The sequence below is a fragment of the Argopecten irradians genome, chromosome 8 (assembly GCF_041381155.1).
Source record: "Argopecten irradians isolate NY chromosome 8, Ai_NY, whole genome shotgun sequence".
Taxonomy (NCBI): domain Eukaryota; kingdom Metazoa; phylum Mollusca; class Bivalvia; order Pectinida; family Pectinidae; genus Argopecten; species Argopecten irradians.
In genome coordinates, this window is record NC_091141.1 from 8,752,018 (window position 1) to 8,776,570 (window position 24,553).

At 34.6% G+C, this 24,553-nt stretch overlaps 1 protein-coding gene and 1 non-coding gene across 2 annotated transcripts in view; both read right to left on the minus strand.

Moving 5' to 3' along the window:
• Positions 1 to 4,799: 4,799 nt before the first annotated feature.
• LOC138329280 (uncharacterized) overlaps positions 4,800 to 24,553 on the minus strand; it is a 31,508-nt gene continuing 11,754 nt past the window's right edge. The window contains exons 2-5 of the mRNA XM_069276145.1: positions 19,347 to 19,394; positions 18,662 to 18,880; positions 12,049 to 12,519; positions 4,800 to 5,840 (exon numbers count right to left, since the gene is read on the minus strand). Of these exons, the coding sequence (XP_069132246.1) occupies positions 4,897 to 5,840; positions 12,049 to 12,519; positions 18,662 to 18,880; positions 19,347 to 19,394 (1,682 nt within the window). The 3' untranslated portion in view covers positions 4,800 to 4,896. The remainder of the gene's footprint in view (positions 5,841 to 12,048; positions 12,520 to 18,661; positions 18,881 to 19,346; positions 19,395 to 24,553) is intronic.
• Trnay-aua (transfer RNA tyrosine (anticodon AUA)) lies at positions 20,160 to 20,232 on the minus strand. Its single transcript has one exon. It is a non-coding gene; the product is annotated as a tRNA-Tyr (tRNA).

The following is a 24,553-nucleotide window of genomic DNA, read 5'->3' on the forward strand; positions in this document are numbered from 1 at the left end:
TAGGAGAAATATTTTACACATTTTAATGTAGCTGTATATTTTATATACACAATTTAAACCGTGGAAATAAAAACCGTTAAGATATTTCGTAAACACGTGCAAATATAAAAGGTGCGAGATCAGGCGTTTCGCATGAATGATTCACTATATCATAAGGAATTCATATACAAATCAATTATTGTGCTTTATTCAGGTTTTATATCATTATTATATTCTCGACATATTTTTTAGAAATAAGACGCACGCATTTCATACCTATATTCAGTTTTCCTCAAATACTTCTAATTCAAAATTCTCGTTCAATGACCTCAAGTATTCAAGTAATGTTAATTGTACGTAGAAGTGTTATTGAAAAGAACTTCCAATTTTTAAATGAATTATGCAGTATTATAAATTTGTAGAGTGGATATCATCAGTAAAGACTTACAATCATATCAAAGGATGATCTGGATATATATTTTATCATTTTTATTCCATCATGATTAGTTATCATGGCCGTATTCTCTGTCGGCCTGGATTGATCGTAAACTTTCCAGATGTTCTTTGAAGCTTACCCGCTTATCATTACAATTATCTGTTGTAACCTTTATAGAATATTGATCCAAACATATCTCAAAAGCACCTTACAATGTTGACGTATTCGCCGATGTCAGGAAAAACTGTATTACATCTAGTTTCAATAAGCTGAAATCACCATTGTTCTTTGTGATTTGGGTCTTGCTGCAGGTGAATAATCACCTCTTGTGTTGGCATTGTATTTGATTTCAAATTATAAACAGTTATCCTCATCTTGCGAATTGTTTTTTTTATTTCTTTGTTAAGCTATGTATGCTTCACTGAACATGTCATCACCTCAGAAAAGGAACGATATTCGGTTGACAACATTAAGATGTGATTGTCTACCACATGGCATCTCTTATTCTCCGGGTTTTTGTAAAACAAAATGATATGGATTTGTAGAGATTTCTATACCGTTGATTGAATAGAAATCGACATAAAATATATTTAAGGTGTATCATGACACCGAAACATGTTGGTGTGTATACAAACATGTTGATGTGGACAAAAGATGGGAGCTGTATATTGCAATACCATTACGTATTTATGAAAAACTGACTTTTATGGTGTATGTTTGTTTTACTGTGGTTATATATCAGGAATATAACTTATTTACCAATCGATGACCACCGCTAAACAAATGACCGTAGTCACTCCTTATTCTAACGGTACTTTGGCTTTCCTTCGCCTCTAAAACCATAATGCCCTAATTGGCTTTAGCTGGCTTTTAGAATTAATAGATTAGATCACAAAATGAGAACTTCATTTGGAGAGGTTAATAGTGTTAAATATTTTATTATCAAGAAGGTTTCCATAGCGTTCAAAGTTATACTATCATAATTCCCATTTCTAGATGATTATTAAACGTTGAATGGATGCCCGAAAGTCCAAACTACGTCATTAGCGATGCGTCTGTTGGAAATACCACATCAGTACCTGTAACAGGTTATATATTGATAAATAATTAATCATGCTGGTCAGCGACAGGTGATGTTATGTCCCCAAGACAATGGATTGAACCATCTGTTTACGCCAATAAACACATGTTAAAGAACACACCTTTATAGAATACGTAAACCAGAATATTTACTCAACGTATCTACGCCGGCCTGTCACGTGTGAAGCATACTGAAACTAATCAAAATGTAGGCAATAAGTTGCTTAAAACACGTGATGTTAACAAAACAGTGTGTTGATAAAAGCAATTAATTAGATTTGAGAGTCCGTAGTAAAAATCTTTCTAATGAAAGGTCCGAGTGATGTAATCTAACCTCAGACCTTTATTAATTAAATAACTCCCTTCATTGTCTTGATTCTTAAAAACACGAATGGTTTGTTTTGGGTGATTGCTTGTTTTGGATGACCATACAAACCAAACACAGCATGATTAGTTTGTTTGATTAATTAACGTCCTATCAACAACCAGGGTCGTGTAAGGACGGCCTCTCGTGTATGTGGTGTGTTGCTTTTTTGAAGTGCGGGTGTATGTGTTTAAGAAATTAAAACAAATATATCAAATGGTACACAGGAAAAAGTGCATACAATTTTTACGTACGTTATAAAACGCATGTAAAACGCATGTTGAGGACCACGCATGTAAAACATACGTACGAAACGTACGTAATACATGTGTTAAACATGCGTAATACGCATGGTAAACAGACGTAAAACGTAAACGCATGTAAAACGGACGTATCAAAACATGTGTTATACATGCGTTTGATCCTATTACAAAATCCACCTTTTTTGTTTTTATGTACATTTACATTGTCTTTGAAGTTGCACCATATATTTGTCATTTTCAAAAGTAAAGTTTAATTCCATTTTATTTGTATTTTCGGTTCATGTCCAATGACTGATATTTTTTCATACATAGTATGTTGTATTTACAAACGAGTGACTACATTGATAAATTTCATAATCTTAGGATGATTTTATTTTTCCTACATCAATTTGTCCTTAACGTCACTTTATCACTTACATTTTAAAGGCTAAAATCTTTACTGAAGTCGTACCCAATGTTCAATTGTTTTCAAATTATGGCTCAGAGAGTCCAGAAATCCAGTAAGAAGCTTCAGATGTTTACACAGAATCTCAGAATAACATTATTTAAACCGTATTCTATGAATATACAATAAATAAAGATTTTCGGAATATAAATTTGTCCGGCCTTTAGAATCTGTCATGTTATAGTACAGGTGTCTGCTTCTGGTTTTGAAAACATACAATAACCTACCCCTACTATATAGTAGGGAAAGCTATTATTTTTTTAAACCAGAAGCAGACGCTGGGCTATGGTATCGAGGATGTATCAGCAGTTGTAGACCTACTACATTGTAGATCATGAAGCGCTGGTCAGCTGATAATGATCATATGTATTCAGAGCATTAGTCTTCAAAACTGTTAAAATTTAAATTTAAAAAGACGAAATCCACATTAGCGGTTTTGCTTCTGTTCACAATCAGTAGAAGTATCATTATACAATATTGCATTGAAGCTGCTTTATTCTATCATGAGGCTAGTATGAGGTTCACTATAAGTTGGTAGAAGACATATATAGATAACATGAAACCAAAACTTAGACGCTATTAAACATGCATTTGCATATGGGAATAACATTTTTGTTAAAAAAAAACTAACAACACTGCAGGCCTTTAATAATATTGATAAAACGAATGTTTTACATGTAATTAGTAGGGGTTAATTTAACAGACGTCCGTTTTACATGTGGTGGAAAACAAACGTACGTAAAACATATGTTAAACATACGTTTAACGCATGTTTTGTTCAAACGTACGTTTTACGCATGGTGGCCAAAACATACGTAAAACGCTTGTTTTAAACATACGTTTAACGCATGTCGTAGGCTACCTCGTTACTAGTGTTACAATAGGTCGGTGTACAAACTCTACGTTGTATTCCGAAGTTATGTTTTATAGTCGTATGTTTTTCTATTTGGTCCCCTAATTGTGTGTTTATTTTCTCTCTAGTTTTCTAGCGTAATGTATCTTATCCTTGATGAGAGTTTCTCATTGTTTTAGTTATTGTTTCCTTTCGTTTTATATGAATGTGATTTTCAGTTTATACAATGAGGTATTGCCTAACTAACAATAGTGAAAGGAATACCAGATACATATTTGTTTCCGCTTCTGAAAAGAATCGTATGTTCCAAATGGTTAAAATGGCGTCATGCGATATCCAAGATATAGTCGTATTAGGTGGGTAGAAATCTTATTAGGTTTAGACGATAGAGTTATCGTTCTTTGCTCCTAACGTCATTAGTAACAAGATGGCGGCCAAGTAATGCTTCGCGACGACGGCACTCAGAGATCTAGAGATGGCAACAAAATAAAATGAAAATAAGCGTGTGAACGATAATGCTGATTACCACATTAAAAAGCAAAACGAAATCGGCAAGACTTATCTAGAATTAACAGAAATACCTATGACAACGTATTGGCGTTAATAAGGTAAAAATTACTTCGCCCGCTAATGTTTATTTTAGTCTTAATACTAGGTCATTAGCAAGCTGTGTTTCTAATAAAATTTGGGCCAAGATTAACAATTAGATTTAATACAGCCCAGGGAAAATACATTTGCCACGGCAAATAGAAATCCTAATACAAGTTTGGTAATCACTGGAATAGTCAGTTTTAAAATAGTTTAGAATAATTTGAATGATCAGATCTATGAATGACTTCTAGCAGTTTTCCTTATACAATTTATAATATTCAAACTACGGAATTGTGCATGGCGGATAGGAGATATATTGGTCTACCAACACTGACCTGATGTATATGTATAATAGATCAGGATCACAATCTATCATCAGTTCCGGTTAATGACCCGCAACATTTGTCGATTGTATGACAATGCCCTTAAAATCGATATCACCTACATGCACTCTTTGGTATAAGTATCGTTAATTATAGCCACCATTACAATACGAAATAAGTTCGTGTTTACATACCCATATTAAGATAACTCACCTACTCAATTTCGCTTTTTTATGTAGAAACTGTGTTGGCCTATTTCTGCTGTATACATATATATGAATCAGATCTTGACTATAGACTATTACTAAAATAACATTACTTCACCTCAATAAGGATAGATTGCTTTCATAATGTCCAAGATGTGTCAGCAATAATGATTTCCTGTATTTAATACAAATTCTCATAACAAAACGCGTGCGTCGATTATCTGTGATTCTTGCGCGTAAGTTTAAAACAACGATTCACTGGAAGTTGTAAAAATAGATTTATTTGATTCATAATTAAGATACCAACAAAAACAAGAAATAACATGAAAATCTTTCTGAAGACAATAAATCTGTGTCTAAGAGACCATTGGCCTAATCTTGCTATTTCCAAGTTGTCTCCGCCTCGAGAGAACTTCTAGTAATAAAAACGTGGAGAGCACTGCTACGACAGCGAATATGGCTGTCCCTAGTGAGACAATAACAGCTATCATGTACTCATTAAGGATACGGTCGTCGTCGGATATCTCATCATATACAAAAGAATATTTGGATACGACCACTTGTTGTGTTGGTGTCGTAGAGGACGATGACGAGGTTACTGACGTACTGTTTATTGCACCGGTGATGGACGAGCCAGTTGAATCGATCGAAGTATTGCTCTGTAACGAGACATTATGATATCCCGACGTCGTCTCTACGAGAGACTGTGGGGTAACCAGGGCGTCTGTGGGAGACGCTTTACTCCCGGGCGTGACTACCATTGATTGCGTGATCATCGATGTGTTGCAAGCAGACGTTTCGAGGGGAAAGAAACGTCCGAACGAAAGGTCCTGAACAAAAACCATAAGAGGAGCATTATCCTGGGTTTCTATCACATACAGTCCGTCTGATAGATTCCCAATACTCCATATGTGGTACTTTCTGTTATCAACCATAATAGTTCTTATTGACGCATACAGCGTTTTTGATTTCTCACTCAGATTTCTAATATCTAAGTTTCCCGACGTGCTTTCGCTCATGGCAAGAATACAAGAACTGTTTTCGCAATTTTGAACCACAGCTATATTGCAACTAGACATTTGGGCAACAGGAAGGGGTGAATACTGGTTCCGGTACACCTGTTGATCATATGGTGTATCTCGCTTTATCCACGTGGTACATGATGTTTGAATTGGTTCAGAAGACGAAACGACCACCTCAGAATAGCCAGTCAGGTTCACTCGCAGAGTCGTGTACGGTAACATGTCGTAAAACGTAGACGTTCCTTCACTTTTGATTGAAAGGTTGCCATTCGATGACCCTGAAACACATACATTATATAATCATATATTATAGTGTATAAGGAAGACACAACCAGTGACCTAATTGGCCAATTAACATAAAATGTGTGAAGTCTTACTTTACATTCAATCTAATTAAAATTAGACTTGTAATTCCGTCCTACGTTACGCTCCAATGAGTGTGCATATAGACCATAGTATTGGAGCGGATTTACAAGTCTAATTTTAATTAAATTAACTTTAGATTAAACATCATTCAACATAATCCTTAAATACATATACACAAGATACATGAACATCCTGACATCAAACTGAATAATGTTCTTGATAACAAGAGGCTAGCATGTTTTATGTTACATTTATTGTACTGACTCTGTGAATCTAAAACGTCGATGAAATTGATTTGATTTAATTTTCTAAAAATATGTTGCACTTGAAGAATAAATGATAAAATCAATGTTTCCATATTTGCAATCGTATCCCATTTTGAAATTTCCTTGCAATCAAAATAATGTCAGATATTTAACGTCACAACTTCAGGTGTCTGATAACGAGATGACACGTTTTGATAGTTAGATGTTTCTGCTATCGGTTAACGACATTCATTGCTTTATTTTCTCTGACAATTTTACGCCATCGAAGAATTTCTCCCACTCTCTGTTTTATAACAAGTTTTGTAAATATCTTCAAACAGATAAATGTATTTAAGGGTGGACTTGATCAACTGATGGTCCATCCAATATCGTAACCATACTGAATCACTCATTGGCGACTAATTTATGATTAAAACTACGATTTTATTTAAAAAAAAAAATTAAAAAAACTATAAAAAAAGTTTAAGATTGTTCATATTGATTCAATATATCAATTATTGCAATAAAATATATTATAAAACTAATTTTCATTTATTATTTTCTAGTATGCATATCTATTCAAAAGCTTAAGATGATTTTTCTTTCATACCTACGGGTGTAATACTGACTGGTCTAGGGCAATTCACTCATGTCGCCTGAGGCTGTATTGCATGGCTACCCATGCAATAAAGCCTCGTGACGTCACGGTGTCAACAAAATCTCTATTTCCTGGGTAAAATTTTAACATTTTTTTTCACAAATATGACTGGTTGTACTATAAAAGATGCAAACAACGGAATTTGTGTTGAAAACATCACGTAATTTTGGGAAATTGGTTTTCAGTCGCGAATTTCTTTGAATTTATTTCAAAATGGCGGGATATCATAGTTGTAAAATTACAATAAAACGTCGAGATATGAAAGAAAAAAACACTTTCATAAGTGGATATGAAGGATAGGGATATTCTACCCTCGGGATCACAAAATGTAGCAAAACCCTCGGCAAGCCTCGGGTTTTACTACATTTTGTGACCCTCGGGTAGAATATCCCTATCCTTCATATCCACATATGAAAGAGTCTTATAATATCATTATTGCAAGAAAATAGAAAAAAAGGTTTATGACAGAATAAATAGATTATTACTACTGGATATGGCATATGTTAACATTTGACCTGACGTATACGTGCCAGTAAACATTACATTATTCAGCTCATGGTAATGGATACAACGCTTTCAGTTAATTACTTTTGCTACTATAAATTCAAACTTGCATTTTTTCACAAAATGCGTTTGGGATCGCCGCTGCTGCTAGCTTTAGATTTAGGAATCCAAACAAAATTCAATTATAGCTTGAAATTGTTTTAGTTTGCAATTTTGTATTCCGGATTTCTTTTAATTATATTTTCTACATTATGTAGATCAAGGTATTAATATCGAAGACGTCCACAAGCTCAGGAATAGAGTGCCTATACATAAGTGTACACATGATCTATCAGACTATATTTAATTACAAATCCAACTTTACGCACATTAACATTGAAATAATACAAATATTTAATATAGCTTTGTCATAAAAACTACTCGCGAATTTATAGACAGGTAAGTCAGCAATGCTTCTCTTGTCATTCACAAACGTCCTCTCATTATAACATAGATATCACAGCACTACTTACATGCTGAATAGTAACAATAGCAATTGTCAGCACGGAGAACATCAGCGAGCAAACTCGACAGATGTATCCAATCGAGATAAACTAGCAAGACAAGCTTACTTCATGAAAAAAATAGATAGATTTGTTATATGGAACTAATCTGTTGTCCGAAAGATTCAAATTGCTTTTCCTTGAGAAATAATAGGAATAGATCTACTCACAAAACACCAATTTAGAAGTTCTTTTGAAGATATCCTTGATGTACAAGGTTTGTAGAGGTATACGGCGATACTCAATACAGTAGATTTTGGAAAATAATTTTGTATCAGATCAGTTTGATTTACAAGGTCATTGCAGGTGTTATTAATATAGCCGAGAGATAAAGCGTTTTGAATAGTATTGTTATTATTACTTTTATCAGAATTTCTGGTGTATTTTAAATCATACTGTAAAGTTACATATATGGAACTCACAGACTGTGACCAAGTACATGTAATAGTACACAGTACCCAGCTCGTCAGCAATTATGTGCTGTAGGATTTCCGATACACGTGATCTTTGAATAACATCTTGCTCTCTTTTTTGCGTTTGAAATCCAGAGGGATTACAAACCCGGATCACAGCTCCGTCTAGTTTACTTGTTGGCGTCATTGGTCTGACGAATTCCAAATATTAATCTATTCTGTATGCATACGTTTGTTTACGATTCCCAACACGTTTCAATTCCTTCTAGACATTTTGTAGTCTATACATAAATGTTTTTTAAGAAATGTATCAGGCCCACATTGATTCTATAGCTATTTTGTTTTTGTTCGTAGTTTTACTTTACAAAGAACATTATTAGGTTGTATAGACTATAGTATATAAAAGACGCAGTTTCTGCTCTTGCTTAGCGCTCAGCATTAAGAGAGTGGTACGATTGGTTTGCCCGTTGTCAATATAATGTGACCAGGTGCGGTATGTTTCTTTGTGTCTTCTAAGCTTCAGTGATATAACACTAAAAAAGTGCAATAGTTCCACTATAAAAGAAGACACAACACAAAATAACGCAGGCTCTCCAAAATACGCACCTCGCACTTCTTTGAACAAGACACTACATACATGGGAGGCCGTCCTTACATGACACTGACTGTTAATATGACTTTAATTTAATAAAAACAAACAAAACAAACAAACGAAAGTTGAAAGCTGAGTGATGTCGACAACCAATGCAGCTTTGGAATTTCGGCAGACGTTTCATACACTATTCCCAGCATAGACCGTTATTCTGTGTGACGTTTTCAATGGCGTCTGAGTATGGAAAGACTTCAAGCTAAAGAGGATAAATCTATTGCTTGATGTACAATATTTACATTTAAATTCAGAATTAAAACAATACTTTTGTAAAGAACGATACATATTTTTCATGGACATTTTAATTTTTGTCGTTTGAACATATGACAAAGTATTGTGTTAGAATATAGAATAGCTTTATACTCCAACTTTTATTATGTATTGATAATACATTGATGCTATCAATATTGATGACAGGTAATTCAGGTTTTGTTTTTATATTATATTCGTGTGTGTGTGTGTGAGGGTGGGGGGGCGAACACCGTATCAGAAACTGTTTATCGTGGTAAAGTATGCTGTTATTTTAAATTAATAATAAAATCACAATCATGCTATAAGTCAATGGATAAAAAGATATTATTTTGATCATTCTCATTCAAGTACGACTATGGTAATTAATTCATTTAGTGATAAAAGAATGTAGAATACCTGGAATACTAATATTTGAAATATTTAAATTTAATGTAAAAAAAAAATCCATTGAAAGTATCCATAAATATTGTTACAAACGATCTAGCCGTCCACTGAACAGTTAAATAACCAACAGGGTTCCTGGTGTCATTTATGCAGTTACAAAATTGTCTAACGTCTTGAAAATATCTTAGAAAACAACTCCACTAAAAAAATTACAAAATTTATTTCCAAATATATACATTGTATTTGCGGCTTAATATTGACTAGTAGATTATTTCTAGTCACCATTTTAAATGCGAAGAAACACAAAGAAACCCCACAATCCATAGGTAGTCGGGTATATGTACAATTGTAGGTGGCGTCATCGCTTTCTATACACATTACGTCACCCTTAAACCAGAGTGTTCGATTATTGATATATGTGCAAATGGAGCCTCAGACGATATATGAAGTGGCCAGTATTCCATTCGTCTGCTCAGGCAAATAATTGTATGACATAGTTGATGGTTATAATGGCAGTAATGCCTTTTCTAGTGTAATATTTACGTCTGGGGTTGCAATTCCTGAATCTGATGGGAGAAAATCCGCTTTTTGTGTCTTTATTGAATAAATGTTCAATCGACATAGTCCTAACTACAGCTGAAGGATGAAGATGTTTATTTTGGACCATTTATCAGGACAAAACATGGAGTAATAAAACTATTCTAGGTTAGCATTGCTTTGATCTTGTGATTTCTATTACTTGATTTGTATAGTTATCTATTTCGGAGTAATAAGCAACGAGAATGCGGTTCGGTCTGTGATTTCCATTTACATCGATTTGCCAGTAAATAATTTCTCATGTCTATCATATATTGATTTATCTAAGTAGTAAGTAAAGGAAATAACGCACTTGTGTTTACAAACGGAAAGATCGTGAAACGATTTATTCTTTTCCATAAATAACGATTTAGGAAAGATCATCCTAGTCATGTTTATTTTCCTGTATCGACGCGTTGTCAGGGAATAGTGTCACAATAAGTCATGCATATCGATTTAGAAATGGTAATCTAAGCAACAGAAATGACCTACTATTTTTGTTTCTTAACTCCAACCTGTTGTCACGGAATTCTATGTCTGTATCGACAATCCGAATGATAACGTTTTACACATGCACGCATCAGAATTGAATTAAAGCACTTCAAAGGTAACTAGGCCTATCACAGGAATGTCTTGATCAGCTTAGGTGTTCAAATGAATAGATAATAACACGCTGTAGAGGGAAAAAAGTCACTTTCTAACACGAATGATCAATAACTGATCAATATTATTTGTCGGGTCATTTCATATGTAAATATCATGTAAGAACAAGCACGAGATTAACGTCTATCATCGATGCAATAACATCGTTATACATTGAATTTGTACTTAATTTATAGTTGAAACATGAATTAAACTAATTACCATGACAGTTTCACGTTTTAGAAGACGATAAAATCGATATGAGTTGCACTTGCGCAAACTAGAAGTAAGCAGCGGAATCCAATTGAGAATGACACATTGCTTTGTTCAATAAGATTACACGGTTATCTAAGTACAGTAACATGGAGCCGTAATAAATCACATTTCAATTACTGAGTCTTCTATCTCTATCTGGAAGTTAATCAAACAAAGAAATATTCCTACAATTGGATTAACAAAGAATACATGTATCATGTACTCCATATCAACAAGGCCGATTTGATTTCATTGATTAATGCATTATCCTTATATAATTGGAGAAAACTAAATTACGTAACTTGTTGAATTTGAAGAGACAATCAGCTGTAACCTTTATTTCACACATACATTTTGAACAAATTAAATTGTTAAAGTGACAGATATTTTGTTCAAAAGCATATAAAATGCACTTTTTGTTAATATCACTAAGAAATATTTGTGGATACTTTTCGAAATACATTGTTCATGTAATAAACAAATGCCATTACCACTCAACGGACTTTTTAACCAAGGTTTGTTTTTGAAAAGAACACTTCCTGACCTTAACCTGACCCACCAAGTTATATTATGTCACATAAACATACACCTACACAGTAACAATGTCTCTTTGGGGATCTTCTCACTTCAATTTATAGATTGGATAACCTGTCTTAATACCTATTTTCTCCGCTAGGAGCGATGTTTGTTTGTGTTTGATTATCTTAACGCCCTATTTACAGCCAAAAGTCAGTGTCAACGAGCGTGCAAAGCTTACAGAGAGTAGGAAAAAAAGTAGGCAATTCAGTCGATTTATTGGTGAAATGAACCCCACGCAAGTTCTTTACATCTTTTGGATGAAAAAAACAATGGATCTTGAATAGGACAGGTAGATGTCGATTTAATTTTATGGCTAATAAGATTATTTGTCATCGACTTTGTTTATCTCAATTATAAATATTGCATTAGCTATTTATATAAATATAACGTTAATATTTGTAAAATACCGTTGATAACTCACCTAAAAATTTACATATGTGGACAGTCTCATCAGACGGGGGCATGATATTGAACTCGTGACCCATGGAGTTAGTAGATGGCAGACGGTCCCACGTAAAATCTGTACTGAAGTTGCATTGGTTCATGGCATTTCCAGACGTTACAACCACACTGAAAATTTGGCTACTGTTTATTCGGACACCATCTACGGTATACGTAGAGTTCAACAATACTGTGTCGTATTTGTTGATTTGCATAGAAGCGACCATTTCGTAGGAGGAGTTCGTGGAAATGTTTGTATTCATATATACATTGACGGTCGTATTATCGTTCATTCCCACCAAATAAACACTCTTTTCGCCATGTTGACTAGCGTCGTCCAGTAGAAGTAAATAAGATGTCGTCGGCTGATTTGATGATGGGATGTACATGGGATCACCTACGTCTGGCAAAATCTGCATATTAGGGCGAGCGTCTGATGTGAATCGGTGAACTGAAAAATACAATGAACAAAAGGTGTCTAATAGCATTATCTACACAAGAGGCCATTTTGGTTCACTGACTAAAAGTACACAGGCCAATAATCCAAAGATCTTTTGGTTGTTATATATGTTTCGTTGTCATGTTGTATTTGCAATTTGCCTTGGACATAATATCGAAGACACATTCACCAGTATTTAGTGTCTGCCTGTCGTGTAAATGAGAATGTTATTGCTTCCTCAGTGGAAGGAATCTAACGGACACTAAGGTTTATAACATATAACGACAAGTGATTTTATATGTCGCATCATCATCAACCATATGAGAATGGCCATTTTGTACCTTAATATAAAAGTATCCAGTGGAAAGAAAAACATCGTACAGACGTAACGCGCGATGTTGGTGACCTATTGCGTAACACATAAATGACGTCGTTTTGACGGTGTTTTTCTGACGTGTTATCATTATAATTCATGTTTTACCGTTATTCCAAATATACATGTACAATTAATAAAAGAATGATACACTATTATAAATAACGAACATCTACAGGCTAGGCTATGCATATAGGAGTGAATTTCAATTTCCTCATGACTATGTTCACTATTTTTATTGAGGCTTACTGGAACTTACGCAGCCGCGATGACCGAGTGGTTAAGGTGTACCGATCGGGACATATATGTAATATCATCGCGTCGTCGTCTCGGATTTGACTATAAATATAAAAGCACTTTTTCTATGACCGATATTGATCAATTTTCTTTCAATTTTATTGCAGATCGATTTCTAATCATGCCTGAAGTTATGAATCACAGGGGTCTGATAATCAGTACAGTGTACAAAGTATATCAATTTGGACCTAACAAAGTGTCCATATATTAGTTTAGACGTTTGATGGATCTAGATAAAAATCGGTAAAATTCGCATCCTACATGTACACTGTACTCGTATGTTATACACCACGAAGAGAATGAAATTTCCTGATTTTTATCTATACTCCAACACATCTAAAAAGGGAGTGTAGACACTCTGGTGTGTCTAAATATATGTATGTAATAACTGTAACTATATCTCAGATCCCTGTGTTATGCATTGGACGCTAAAATATACTCTTTTTGTTCGCAGTCTTTCTCTAGAGTTTAACACATTTCTAGTTTTCAACTCCAGACTCTCAGGTTTATCTTCTTCTTCAAGGCCACTTACACTTACATTCGGATAATCAAAAATAATTTTTACGTTAAATTGAATAAATGTTCACTGGCAAACTACACCGTTAGGTCGCACCAGATATGCAGTCACAAGGACATTTTCCAGCATGCATCACGCGCGTGGCAATTTTGTATACATTCTAGATCTCTTTACAAGTGAAATGATTGTGTATAGAAGAAACATGTACCTGTATGACAACGCATATTTTTTCTATAAATCTAATAGTAGAAGTGAGTTTTCAAATGTTGAGTAATTGTTTTTATGAAATCCGATTTTAGCTAGACCTAGATGTAATTTGACATGTTTCAAACTGACGTTACGTAACGCGTCGTCGTGACGTTTGGTCTTACGTCGTTTTATAAGTGGACAATTTACGGAATTTTTAAAATACGCAATTATTTTTTATTATTGATCGCACAATCAAACTAAAAAGTGTTATACAATTTTCAGTTGGGACACATTGCGAATTTGATTTTATATCTATATTCAATATTTCCTAATATGCTGATAAATGTCCCTAAAATCGCTATATTTGCAAAAAGTAATAGAAAATCACTTGGTGGACAAATTACGGAATTTTTCATTTTCTCTGTTTTAAGTGAAAGCGTCATTATAGCTGAGCTATATCATATGTGTGATAAATTCAATAAAAACACATATAGTACATTATTTCAAATACTTGAAATTACTTACAGTTTTCTCTCAATATTACTATGAAATTGAACATCGTTTTCTCTGGGTTAAGCGTTACATTTTGGTAAAGGCGAATAATGACGGTTTTACCACATCGTAATTATCTAACACCATTGAAAGATCATAAATGTCATTTGACATATAATAACGCATCTTTGAATCATGTTCATTTAATTTTGCGTATGTTTAGTGCGATTTCAGATCATTTTTAGAAACGACCACTCCGGTAAATGTTACGCGTTACATGCCGTTATCTTGGTGTTTTGGAGAAACTAAGCGTGATTAAAATGTTTTTATGATTCGCTTTTCCGCCTTTATTACCAATAAAATCAAAGTACATTAAAAACCGTTTTCAGTGATATATAATACGATGCAGTTATTTGAAAAGAAAAGAAAACCACAACGCTTTAAGTAAAGGATGTGTGTATTTTGAGACGACGTCACCAATACCGCGCGCTACGTCACAAGGAGGAAATGTTTAAAACTTTGAAACCTTTTCCTATTGTAAGTCTGTTATGTGAACGAGCATAAAAGGCCAAGCTACAAGAATATATATTTAACGTCCAATATAACGTAACGAGACAACATTAATACTGTATTACTATCATTGCGGGATATGAATTAAGTTTTAGGCTGTATATACCAGAAGTTATTTCTAGCACTCAATTAAAAGGTGAAGGTATATCTAATTGTACTTGGTGATTTTTTTGTGTTAGCGTAGCGGGTGTATTCCTACTTGTAGTGTACCCTCAATAAACCACACTGCCAGATAAATAAAAGGGGGTATCTCATTGAGCCGTTTTACGTGGAAAGATGATTGAATATGACCTAACTCTAATCTTTAATGAAAGAAGATTATAAAGATAATCTGTTAAAAGAAAATGTATAAGATATAAGAATGGACGCAAAATACTGTCGGAGATTGCTAGACAAAATACAACACAGGCAGATTTATATTTAAAATGTGGTAATAGAGTATAGACGTATATATGAATATTTATACAAGTGTAAAATAACAGGAAGAAATACAAATACTACAGATACATGTTATAATCTAGTAATGAGTAAATATAATTTGTCTAGATGTCATAAAGAATATATAATAATGCTACTTTAATGACCGCACCACTAACTTAATGTAACTAACCACCGTAGTTTTTACAAAAAGAAAAAAGAAAAAAAAGAAATAGAAAAAAAATTCAAAAGAGATAATTCTTTATGGAATTATTTAGGATTATTTATAACATTTGTGAGAAAATGTCTACCTATGTTGTTAGTGCGTATTTTTATGTTTGTACTACATATATTTGAACAACTAATGAACCAAATGGTTCAAAGTAGTTGTTTTGTATTTTAGTATGTTTCAAACAAGAAACAGAAACTAGAATCTCTCTCGCATGGGCAATTGCTTGCTCAAAGGCATGGGAAGAGACAGAAGAATAAACAAATAGTGAGAATGGCAAGCGCTTCCAAATCAGCTTTAAACACACAGCTCTTATAAGACGCTACATCTGCTAACAAACAGGCCTTATAAACTGCCACAGCAATTTAGTTGGAAACACAGTGTCTGGAATTGGAAACGACTAACCATTGCTTTCTAAAACGCCATATAAAGCAATCCGACTAAGTAGTGTTTGGAGAATTATCGTTGCCGTCTGGGAAAAAGAATATGTCTGGTAAATCGCGCTAAAAGCTATCGTAAGTAGACCTCAAACAGAGGTTTACTCGCTGACCCGCTAAATATGTTGTTGCTATCGACATCCTCATTGTTTTATTATGAATATAATTTCTCTTCTCTCAGCTTGGGCTTAGTCAGGTGGTGTAAAAACCAGATGTTTTGACTTTAAGGCATTTACAACGGCAAATCTATGAAAACATGCATTGGGGAATAAAACTTACTTTTGGCTTCATTGCGATGTGTTGAATAATGCTTTAAAGAGAAACGCGGTAAACACAAAAATGGACAACCTTTCCACACTCTATGGAAGTCTGGTTTTCAGTCCCGTTGTATAATTAAGAGTCAGTAGTCTGTTGTTATGGAAGCACCACGGAACGTGTGTTGACAGGCCGATTGGCATATAAAACCAAACTTGCCAGACATTCTTACACCTACCACTAATCACTATATATCAGATATCGGCGTAAATAGCACCTGCTCCCTGAAATGGCTAGCTGACGCAATATCCGCAAGCGACGATAATAGATAGCATACTTGTCCGTTTGTAATCCGACTGTCCAGCAGACAGAAATTAATTTATATTAATGCATAGCTTAACTATCTTAGGAGTCGTATAAATAGACGAAGATCTCATCGATTTTTTCTGTATGAAATATGCCAGAGGAAAAACAGTTTGATACCGGAAATGAGTGACCTTGACCTTGTGCAGCCTTTGGCACGCCTTATATTAACTATACGTACAAAATCTGAAGACGTAACGAGAAAGCTCTTCGCACTGGATTGGGTCTTCCCATTTAATAGTTTGGTTCGATGAGCACAGTAATCCATAAAGTCTACAGCGGTTTTACTAGATGAGTTACAGGTATAATTCTATTGCAAAGACAGATCTATAAGAAAGGATATAGAAAAACACGCCCATTTTTTGAAAATTTCGCCCTTATTACTTTATGGTAATGTGCAGTTACCGTAAGTTCTTGTGCATAGTCAACAATATTGTTTTACATCAATGTTTGATTAATCATGAATCCGGGCAATCTCTTAGCATAATTAAAAAAAAAACATTCGGGATAAACGTTGTGAGCTATTTCAAAGTTCTGAAAATTGAATAATGGCTGAGATATTCTCTTTCCATTCCGATTTACTTTTTTCAATGAGCGAATGTTCTTGACATTGAATTTAAAAAAAAAACCCACAACAAAGCATGTGTTGTTGTTAAGTTTAAATATCTTTTAATAAATCTATATGTTTTTCTTCTCAAATGAAATCATATGCCAATAGTTGTGCACACTGCACTTGTACTTCCAAGGATTATATTCGATGGATAACCCGCAAAGGGACAACTTGTAAGTGCGGGGTGCATAGCATATGTAATTTCGTTTTCGGAATTAAAATGCCAGATTTTGCTTTTCCTTAGCTTTACCCCAGTAAAGATAATAATACAATATTAAGTGATTGATGCTCGCCCAGTATTCTTTACTTTTGTAAGTATGCGTCAGTGAGATTGGGACTTTTGTAATATTACTTTATCGCGCGTTGTTCACTCTCGTATTTCAATCTCCAATTATTTAATCTAGGCAAAAGTAGAACAAAAACGTAAAATCAAATGTTTATAATATGAAAATTCTTTTGTATTGATTGTCGATATATTCATTACAATTTGTCAATTATAAACAAACACTTTTCTCTCGTGTCTTGTCAAATAATGCTTAAAACGATCAAATCCATAAAGCTTTAGCTGAGCTCAATATTTCTATAAGAGTAAGAATCGTACATCTGCCAATATGGCGATAAAATGGCGACCGGTGAATCACTGACGGTATTATGTATATCGTCAATGCGCTAATTTAGTCGATATACGCATTATTATATGTGTAGAAATATGAAATTTTCTATGAAACCCCAAAGATACACAGATACCTTAGAACTAGATTAACAATTTCAATGAACAATGCTAACGGAAGATATAATATTCCTTTTTATTTCATATCATATTCCGCAGTTTGTACCTAGAGTGTTCCTGCTGTACGAATAAATGAATTAAAGAGAAGAATTTCGTATCGATCACATAAGCCAGGTGTATAATTTGTAAATGACAGGACATAGCAGGTGTTTGGATTAATTTGACCCTCACAATAGACATCCAAAACAACACAGCATGTAGTAACTAACAGTGGGCGAGATAATAGGGTAGGAAATTATTGGAACAACATTCCTAACATTTACACGTTCAGAATTCAACAATGTTTTCAGCGAATCTAAAAGTCCTTATTTTTATATGACGATTTTTTTAGTCCGTGATTTCGTTTAAATGTTCACTAATTTATAATTGAAGCCTCCTCGAATAATGTTTTGCTGTCTGATTTATATTTTTGTCGTTTTTTTCTGGTCAGTGCCTCCTTCAGATACAACGATAGGCAAGAAATGAATTATTTGACACTAGATAGAAATACCAGTCTCCCAAAACGTCCTTAACTTACCTGAGCTGTAATAAGGACATTAAGCTCATTCAACAAACAACCCGATTTTTTTAATTTATTAAAGCATTCCTCCCGATCATATTTGTTGTGATACTTACCATGTGATAAAGTTTGGGATGATCTATACATAACTGAGGAATCCAGCGTTAGATTTGTGTCTTCTGTAAAAGTTTCGTTGTATCGTGTTGCCATGGTGATGTATAATGCTTGTCCATCCGCGACATTAGGATACGCCTGGATTGTCATTTCACAACCGGAAATGTCCAAACCGTTGGCAAGTGGCGTGTAGAAATACTCATTCACGTCGCCAGATTTAACTGTCAAAATAAAGTACACCTTTGGATTATACAAAAAACACCTTTGGGACCAACAGAATTACTATATTACAGTCACGTACGAGGAACCCTGATGGGGAATGAAAATTAGTACGTTATAACCATGAATTCATTGAAAGCGTGTTCACTGTATACCTACACCAAATAAGTAAATATTCCATGGAGACTTGCTAGAGCAGAGACAGAGACAATAAGTTCGTTATAGCAGCAAACATTTAGGTAAACAAACATTCTGATTCTGTTTGCTGTTCTACATCAATTATGCTACAGTTCACTCAAAGAAAATCTAATGAACCAATCAATATCCTTGGCAAGATTGATTTAAGACTGTCTTGTAACAAAACCATGAGTATTGATATAACTTTTGTACTTTCCCTTGCGATATGTACTCTAAGCATACTTAGATATACTTATATACTTCGTCAGGCAATAAAAAAGACATTCTTACCTCGAGTCAAAGAAACAATCCACATGACTGCCACGAAGCTTAGTGCCGCTGTAATAAAACAAAAGTTGGTATTATTCTTTAAACATTTGATATTGTGTGCCGAAATATGAAAGTGAATTCATTTGAAACACCACTGGATTGCCAGGTTTATCACATATATGCAAAGTTAGATTATTATGATTCGATCAGCTTAGTAAATTAATTATAATGTTGATGTGATTGATGCAAACGTCAATCTTCATTTTCTCTGCGTGACAGAATGAGTGTCTGTATTCTCCATATATCTATCTAATCACGTTTTATCAAAGAGTATTTCATTGTCTAGATATAATTGATTAAAGGTATAAAATATACAGCACCTAGGTTAGCGTACCATCTGGTCTAACCGATTACATTAATACCCGGTGAACAGGTTACAGTCAACAATAACCACATACAAAATCGCCATCGGCACTACTATACCAACAATGCAATATTATATCAAACCATTATAAAAGAGCCTCATTTCTCATTATCGTAAAAAAACATACTACTAACTATATCATATGAGAAAACGGAACACCGTCATAGATATAAATAAGTATATTTAAATAATACCACTAACTATATCATATGAGACAACGAAACACCGTGATAAGATATAAATATATATGTAATACCACTAATTAAATCATGTGAGACAACGGAATACCGTAAAAGATAAATAAAAAACCCACAAGACTTCGTCGCCAGGCATATCTGCCTTCTCAGGCGTCTTCAGGCTATTGGATGTTATAACCATTATGTATTGTAACAGGAGAGGTGAAAATGTAGCGACCAGACCGGGATTCGAACCTGGGACCCTCCGAACTATAGTCGAGTGCTCTACCGACAGAGCTACCTGGTCGCCGATGATCGACCCAGTCCAATCCCGCTACACTCCTCCCTCCTTTCTCGAAGTCTTCGCCCTCGAAGACATACGAGACCCTTCCAAACACCACCACCACCGTGTGTTATTTAGTTAGGCGCCAATTCTGTAACAGGAGAGGAGAAAATGTAGCGGCCAGACCGGGATTCGAACCCGGGACCCTCCGAACACTAGCCGAATGCTCTACCAACTGAGCAACCTGGTCACCGATGATCGACCCAGGCCCATCCTGTGAGACAGCGATACATCGTAGGCCCATCCTGTGAGACAGCGATACATCGTAATAGAATAGCACATGTCTGATGTTATTATTTAAGATTTGAAAAAGGATGGAATTAACAAGTGCCGGAAAAATTAATGATCAGAATCATAATTTTGTTTAGATTAGATTGAAGCCCGTAATCAGCATGTTGTTATCAAGAGTGATTTATTCGTCACCAAGACGTTCACGGCACCAACAGAGTATCAATTCCGCACAAAAGACAAGATTAATTGTTTCATGCAGGCAGGTTTAGATTTTTTTTTACATTATTTTTTATTCTTATTGAAGTTTTAACATGTTTAAGACCTCAGTTTAATTAAGAGCATGACCTTTCCTGTAATTAAATCTGGGATTGTGACCACGAAGGCGAAAGAAACCATCATACAAATACTTAAGGACAAGGATAGCAGCGATGCTTAGGGCTCTATCTAAACGTAGAAAGGACTTGACCAGAATATTCTAGAATGTCACTGAAATGATATGAAACCTTTACAGGCTTTTATGTTTTACGTGAACAATTAACCGGTACAGACTACAGCCTATTCTACTTGTAATGTCATTGAATCCAGAACCGTGCCAAATGAATCAATAATGTACTCCATATCTTACACTTGATATAAAACAAAATAACAATGAGTCGTATTTTCGTTGTAAAATGTTCATTGACTGAAAACAATTATGAAATTTTCAAACCATGACATGTTTGCTCTCTTAAGTAATCCACAATAATTCACACCTGTCAAATACCTGATTGAACTAAGACAAACATACACCTGCTGAAGCTGACGGTACTCGAGAAACACTGATCCTGATCAATATGCACACGATGAAGTTGATGAGGGGACTAAGTAGGCCGTAATATCTTGACAGATCGACAATGGATTTCATTATGGGCCTAGTGTATAATATATATATAATATATCGGTCATTACAATGTTTAAATACACACGCCGGTGTCGTGGGTAAATACAGAGGAGAGTTGGAGTCGAGGACTGCGATGAACTGACGCACTGAAGAATTAAAATCAATCTTGTGTGTACTTACTTAGTAAGCCACAAAGGACAGGAGTTAGGCAAACCATGTTAGAATGAACTTTGAATGGTGATGAATATAACAGATCACTTTAAAACAACTGAAGAGAGAAAATACTATTTTCAGCGACGCTTTATAATTTCAGTCGAAGTAGTGAAAGTGGTTAAAAGAAATAATATGAACGACATATTCTTGGGTGCACAGGATCGTAACAATTTTTTTTCCATTTTTCATTTTTTTTTTTTTTTTTTTTATTCTTGGGTGCACAGGATCGTAACAAAAATAAGTCGGTAGGATACAAACGAGAAATTGTAAATTAATAACAAAATAAATGGCATGATTTTTGTTGACGTTCAACACATAGAAGATGTCAGAAATCGATGGGTAAATACGAAAGTTAAGGTGCTGTAAAATGGGTGTGGTAGGTTGTGGACTAATAATAATATATCAGATTTGTTTGTTTTGGTTAACAGTCAGGGTCATGTAAGGACGGTCTCCCATATATGCGATGTGCAACATATGTTAAGTGTTAGGTGCGTGTTTTGGTAGACTGCGGTACGTCCGTGTTGTGTCTTCTTGTATAGAAGAACTTTTGTCCTTTTTATAGTGATATTTCATTGAATCATACTGCCGGTGACACCAAGCAACACACCCCATCTGGTCAGATTATGCTGACAACGGGTGAACCATTTGTCCCACTCCGGCTATGCTGAGCGCAAAGCAGGAGCAGAAAATACCATTTCAAACTATCACAAGAAATGATTGTAATTGGTTATGTGGTCTGGTAGAAATACTGATGTTTTCATGTTAACACCTTAACTGCAGTTGAAATGTTCATTAAAGATACAACTTAAAGATGCTCCACCGCCGACAGAGCATAAATGATATTCATCATTTCAACAATAATCGGTGTTTAATCGTGTATAAATGTGTCTAGTTAACACAAAAATAATATAAAAATAATTTATTTTGCCTTTGGTTCATGCGTAATCAGTGCTGCATTCCATATAGGATATAGTGTCACAGAATTTTTTCGGGATGCAACTAATTATTTTTCATATTTTTAACTTGAAGTAAAATTAAAAGCTCAAACTCTTTAAAGATGGTAATGGTGTAAAGTAAGTAACTTTTGTAACTGAAGAAAAATACTAAATCGTCTGCTTCTGTTTTTGAAAGCGAAAAAATAGCATTTGTCAGCGATGGAGCAACTTTTACTAAGCGAAAATAGAGAGAAGAAAAAAGGAGAAAGCTATTTACTTAAAGCCTTTCATTCATTATATTTATTCGTTAGGTTTGATCTTTTACCATATAGCTATTGCTTTTGATACTCCTACATACGACTGATATGTTCATACAACATCAAAGGATAAGACAATTATCAAGGTGTCATAAAGTATAAACTGTCAAAATAGAACCAATTAATATTAAATGTTTATAGTTTCGACTTAACATAAGATTTAATATGGAAGATAGAAAATCATAGTCGTGAGAGATTACATTGAATGAGATATCTGCATAACTAAAGCACATATTGTTGAATGAATTTTTCATTGGCGATGTCGGCATGTTAGCGTTTAGGGATCAGGAGCCAAACACGGGTTAGGCATATATCATATACAAAAACTCTTAAACACTCATTTTAATCCTATAAAAGCTAATTGCTTGGACGTTTTCCGACGACTCGATTCAACAAGGTATTTTTTAGCTTTGTTTGAAACTAAAACTAGTTTCAATAATAAAGCGGTCCCAGGACATTTCAAAACAGACACAATACATGTATTAAATTATGATACAATTGTTTGGTTTTTAAAATAAGATTATCAATTTAATCCCAATTAAACAATGCGACTGGAACATGGCATGAGTGAAATATTATATACGGAAACATTTGAAGCCGAATATGGAAGGTGATATCACATGAAAAAATAACTGCCTTATTTTTAGGATATTTTAATACCATTACATGCGTATTTATGATAAGTATGCTATATCATCATACAAATTTACAACTACGCCTTTGAAGACGGGTTATATCAGGTTAATCGACTGTGGGTCGATATCTAACCCTGTTATGGCCAGGAAGGTATGGTTTGCTGCCAGTGCATCCATTTATCAATTTATCAACTTTAGTAAGAAGCATTTCAAGTCTGGTAGGCATGTGTCGTTTGCAAGACAGTAATAATTTAATGTCCTATTCATATCTACATGGACATGGGAAATAAGACAGGAAAATTACCCTCTGATCATGGAAAATTGATACCGCATGGGTCGTCACTGATATACCTTGATTTGTTGTCTATGGTATCCACTGAGAGATGTGAACACCAAGTCACTTCACATGAGACGTCTTTATCATCTGATAATCCCACTGTGATTTATATATTACTCCAGTTATATTTTATCTTGGCGCACGGATGTGTTTTGTTGCCTGTAAAAGTACTATTTTCAGCTCGTGCTTAGCAATCAGCATGGAAAGGAGGGAGGCGACTGGATTACCTGTTGTCAGTATAATGTGATCGGGTTGGATGTGAATTCTGTGTTTCTAGAGGCATGTTCAAATGGCACAATTAGAATAAAAAGAACAAAATGTATCCCAAAACCATGCCCACAACATTCCGTATACACGGGAGGTCGTCCTTAAATGACCATGCCCACAACACTCCGCCTACACGGGAGCCCATCCTTAATTTTTTGTTTGTTTAATAAACGTCCTATCAACAGCTATGGTCATGTAAGGACAGACTCCCATGTATGCGGTGTGTTCCGTGTATGTTGTGCGAGGTGCGTGTTTTGAGAGGCTGTGGTATATTCTTGTTGTGTCTTCTTGTACAGTGGAACTGTTGCCCTTTTTATAGTGCTATATCACTGAAGCATGCTTCCGAAGACACCAAGCAACACACCCACCCGGTTAATGATCATGCACGCAACATTCCGCATCCACGGAGGCCGTCCTTAAATCATGCACGCAACATTCCGGAGGCCGTCCTTAAATGATCACGCACGCAA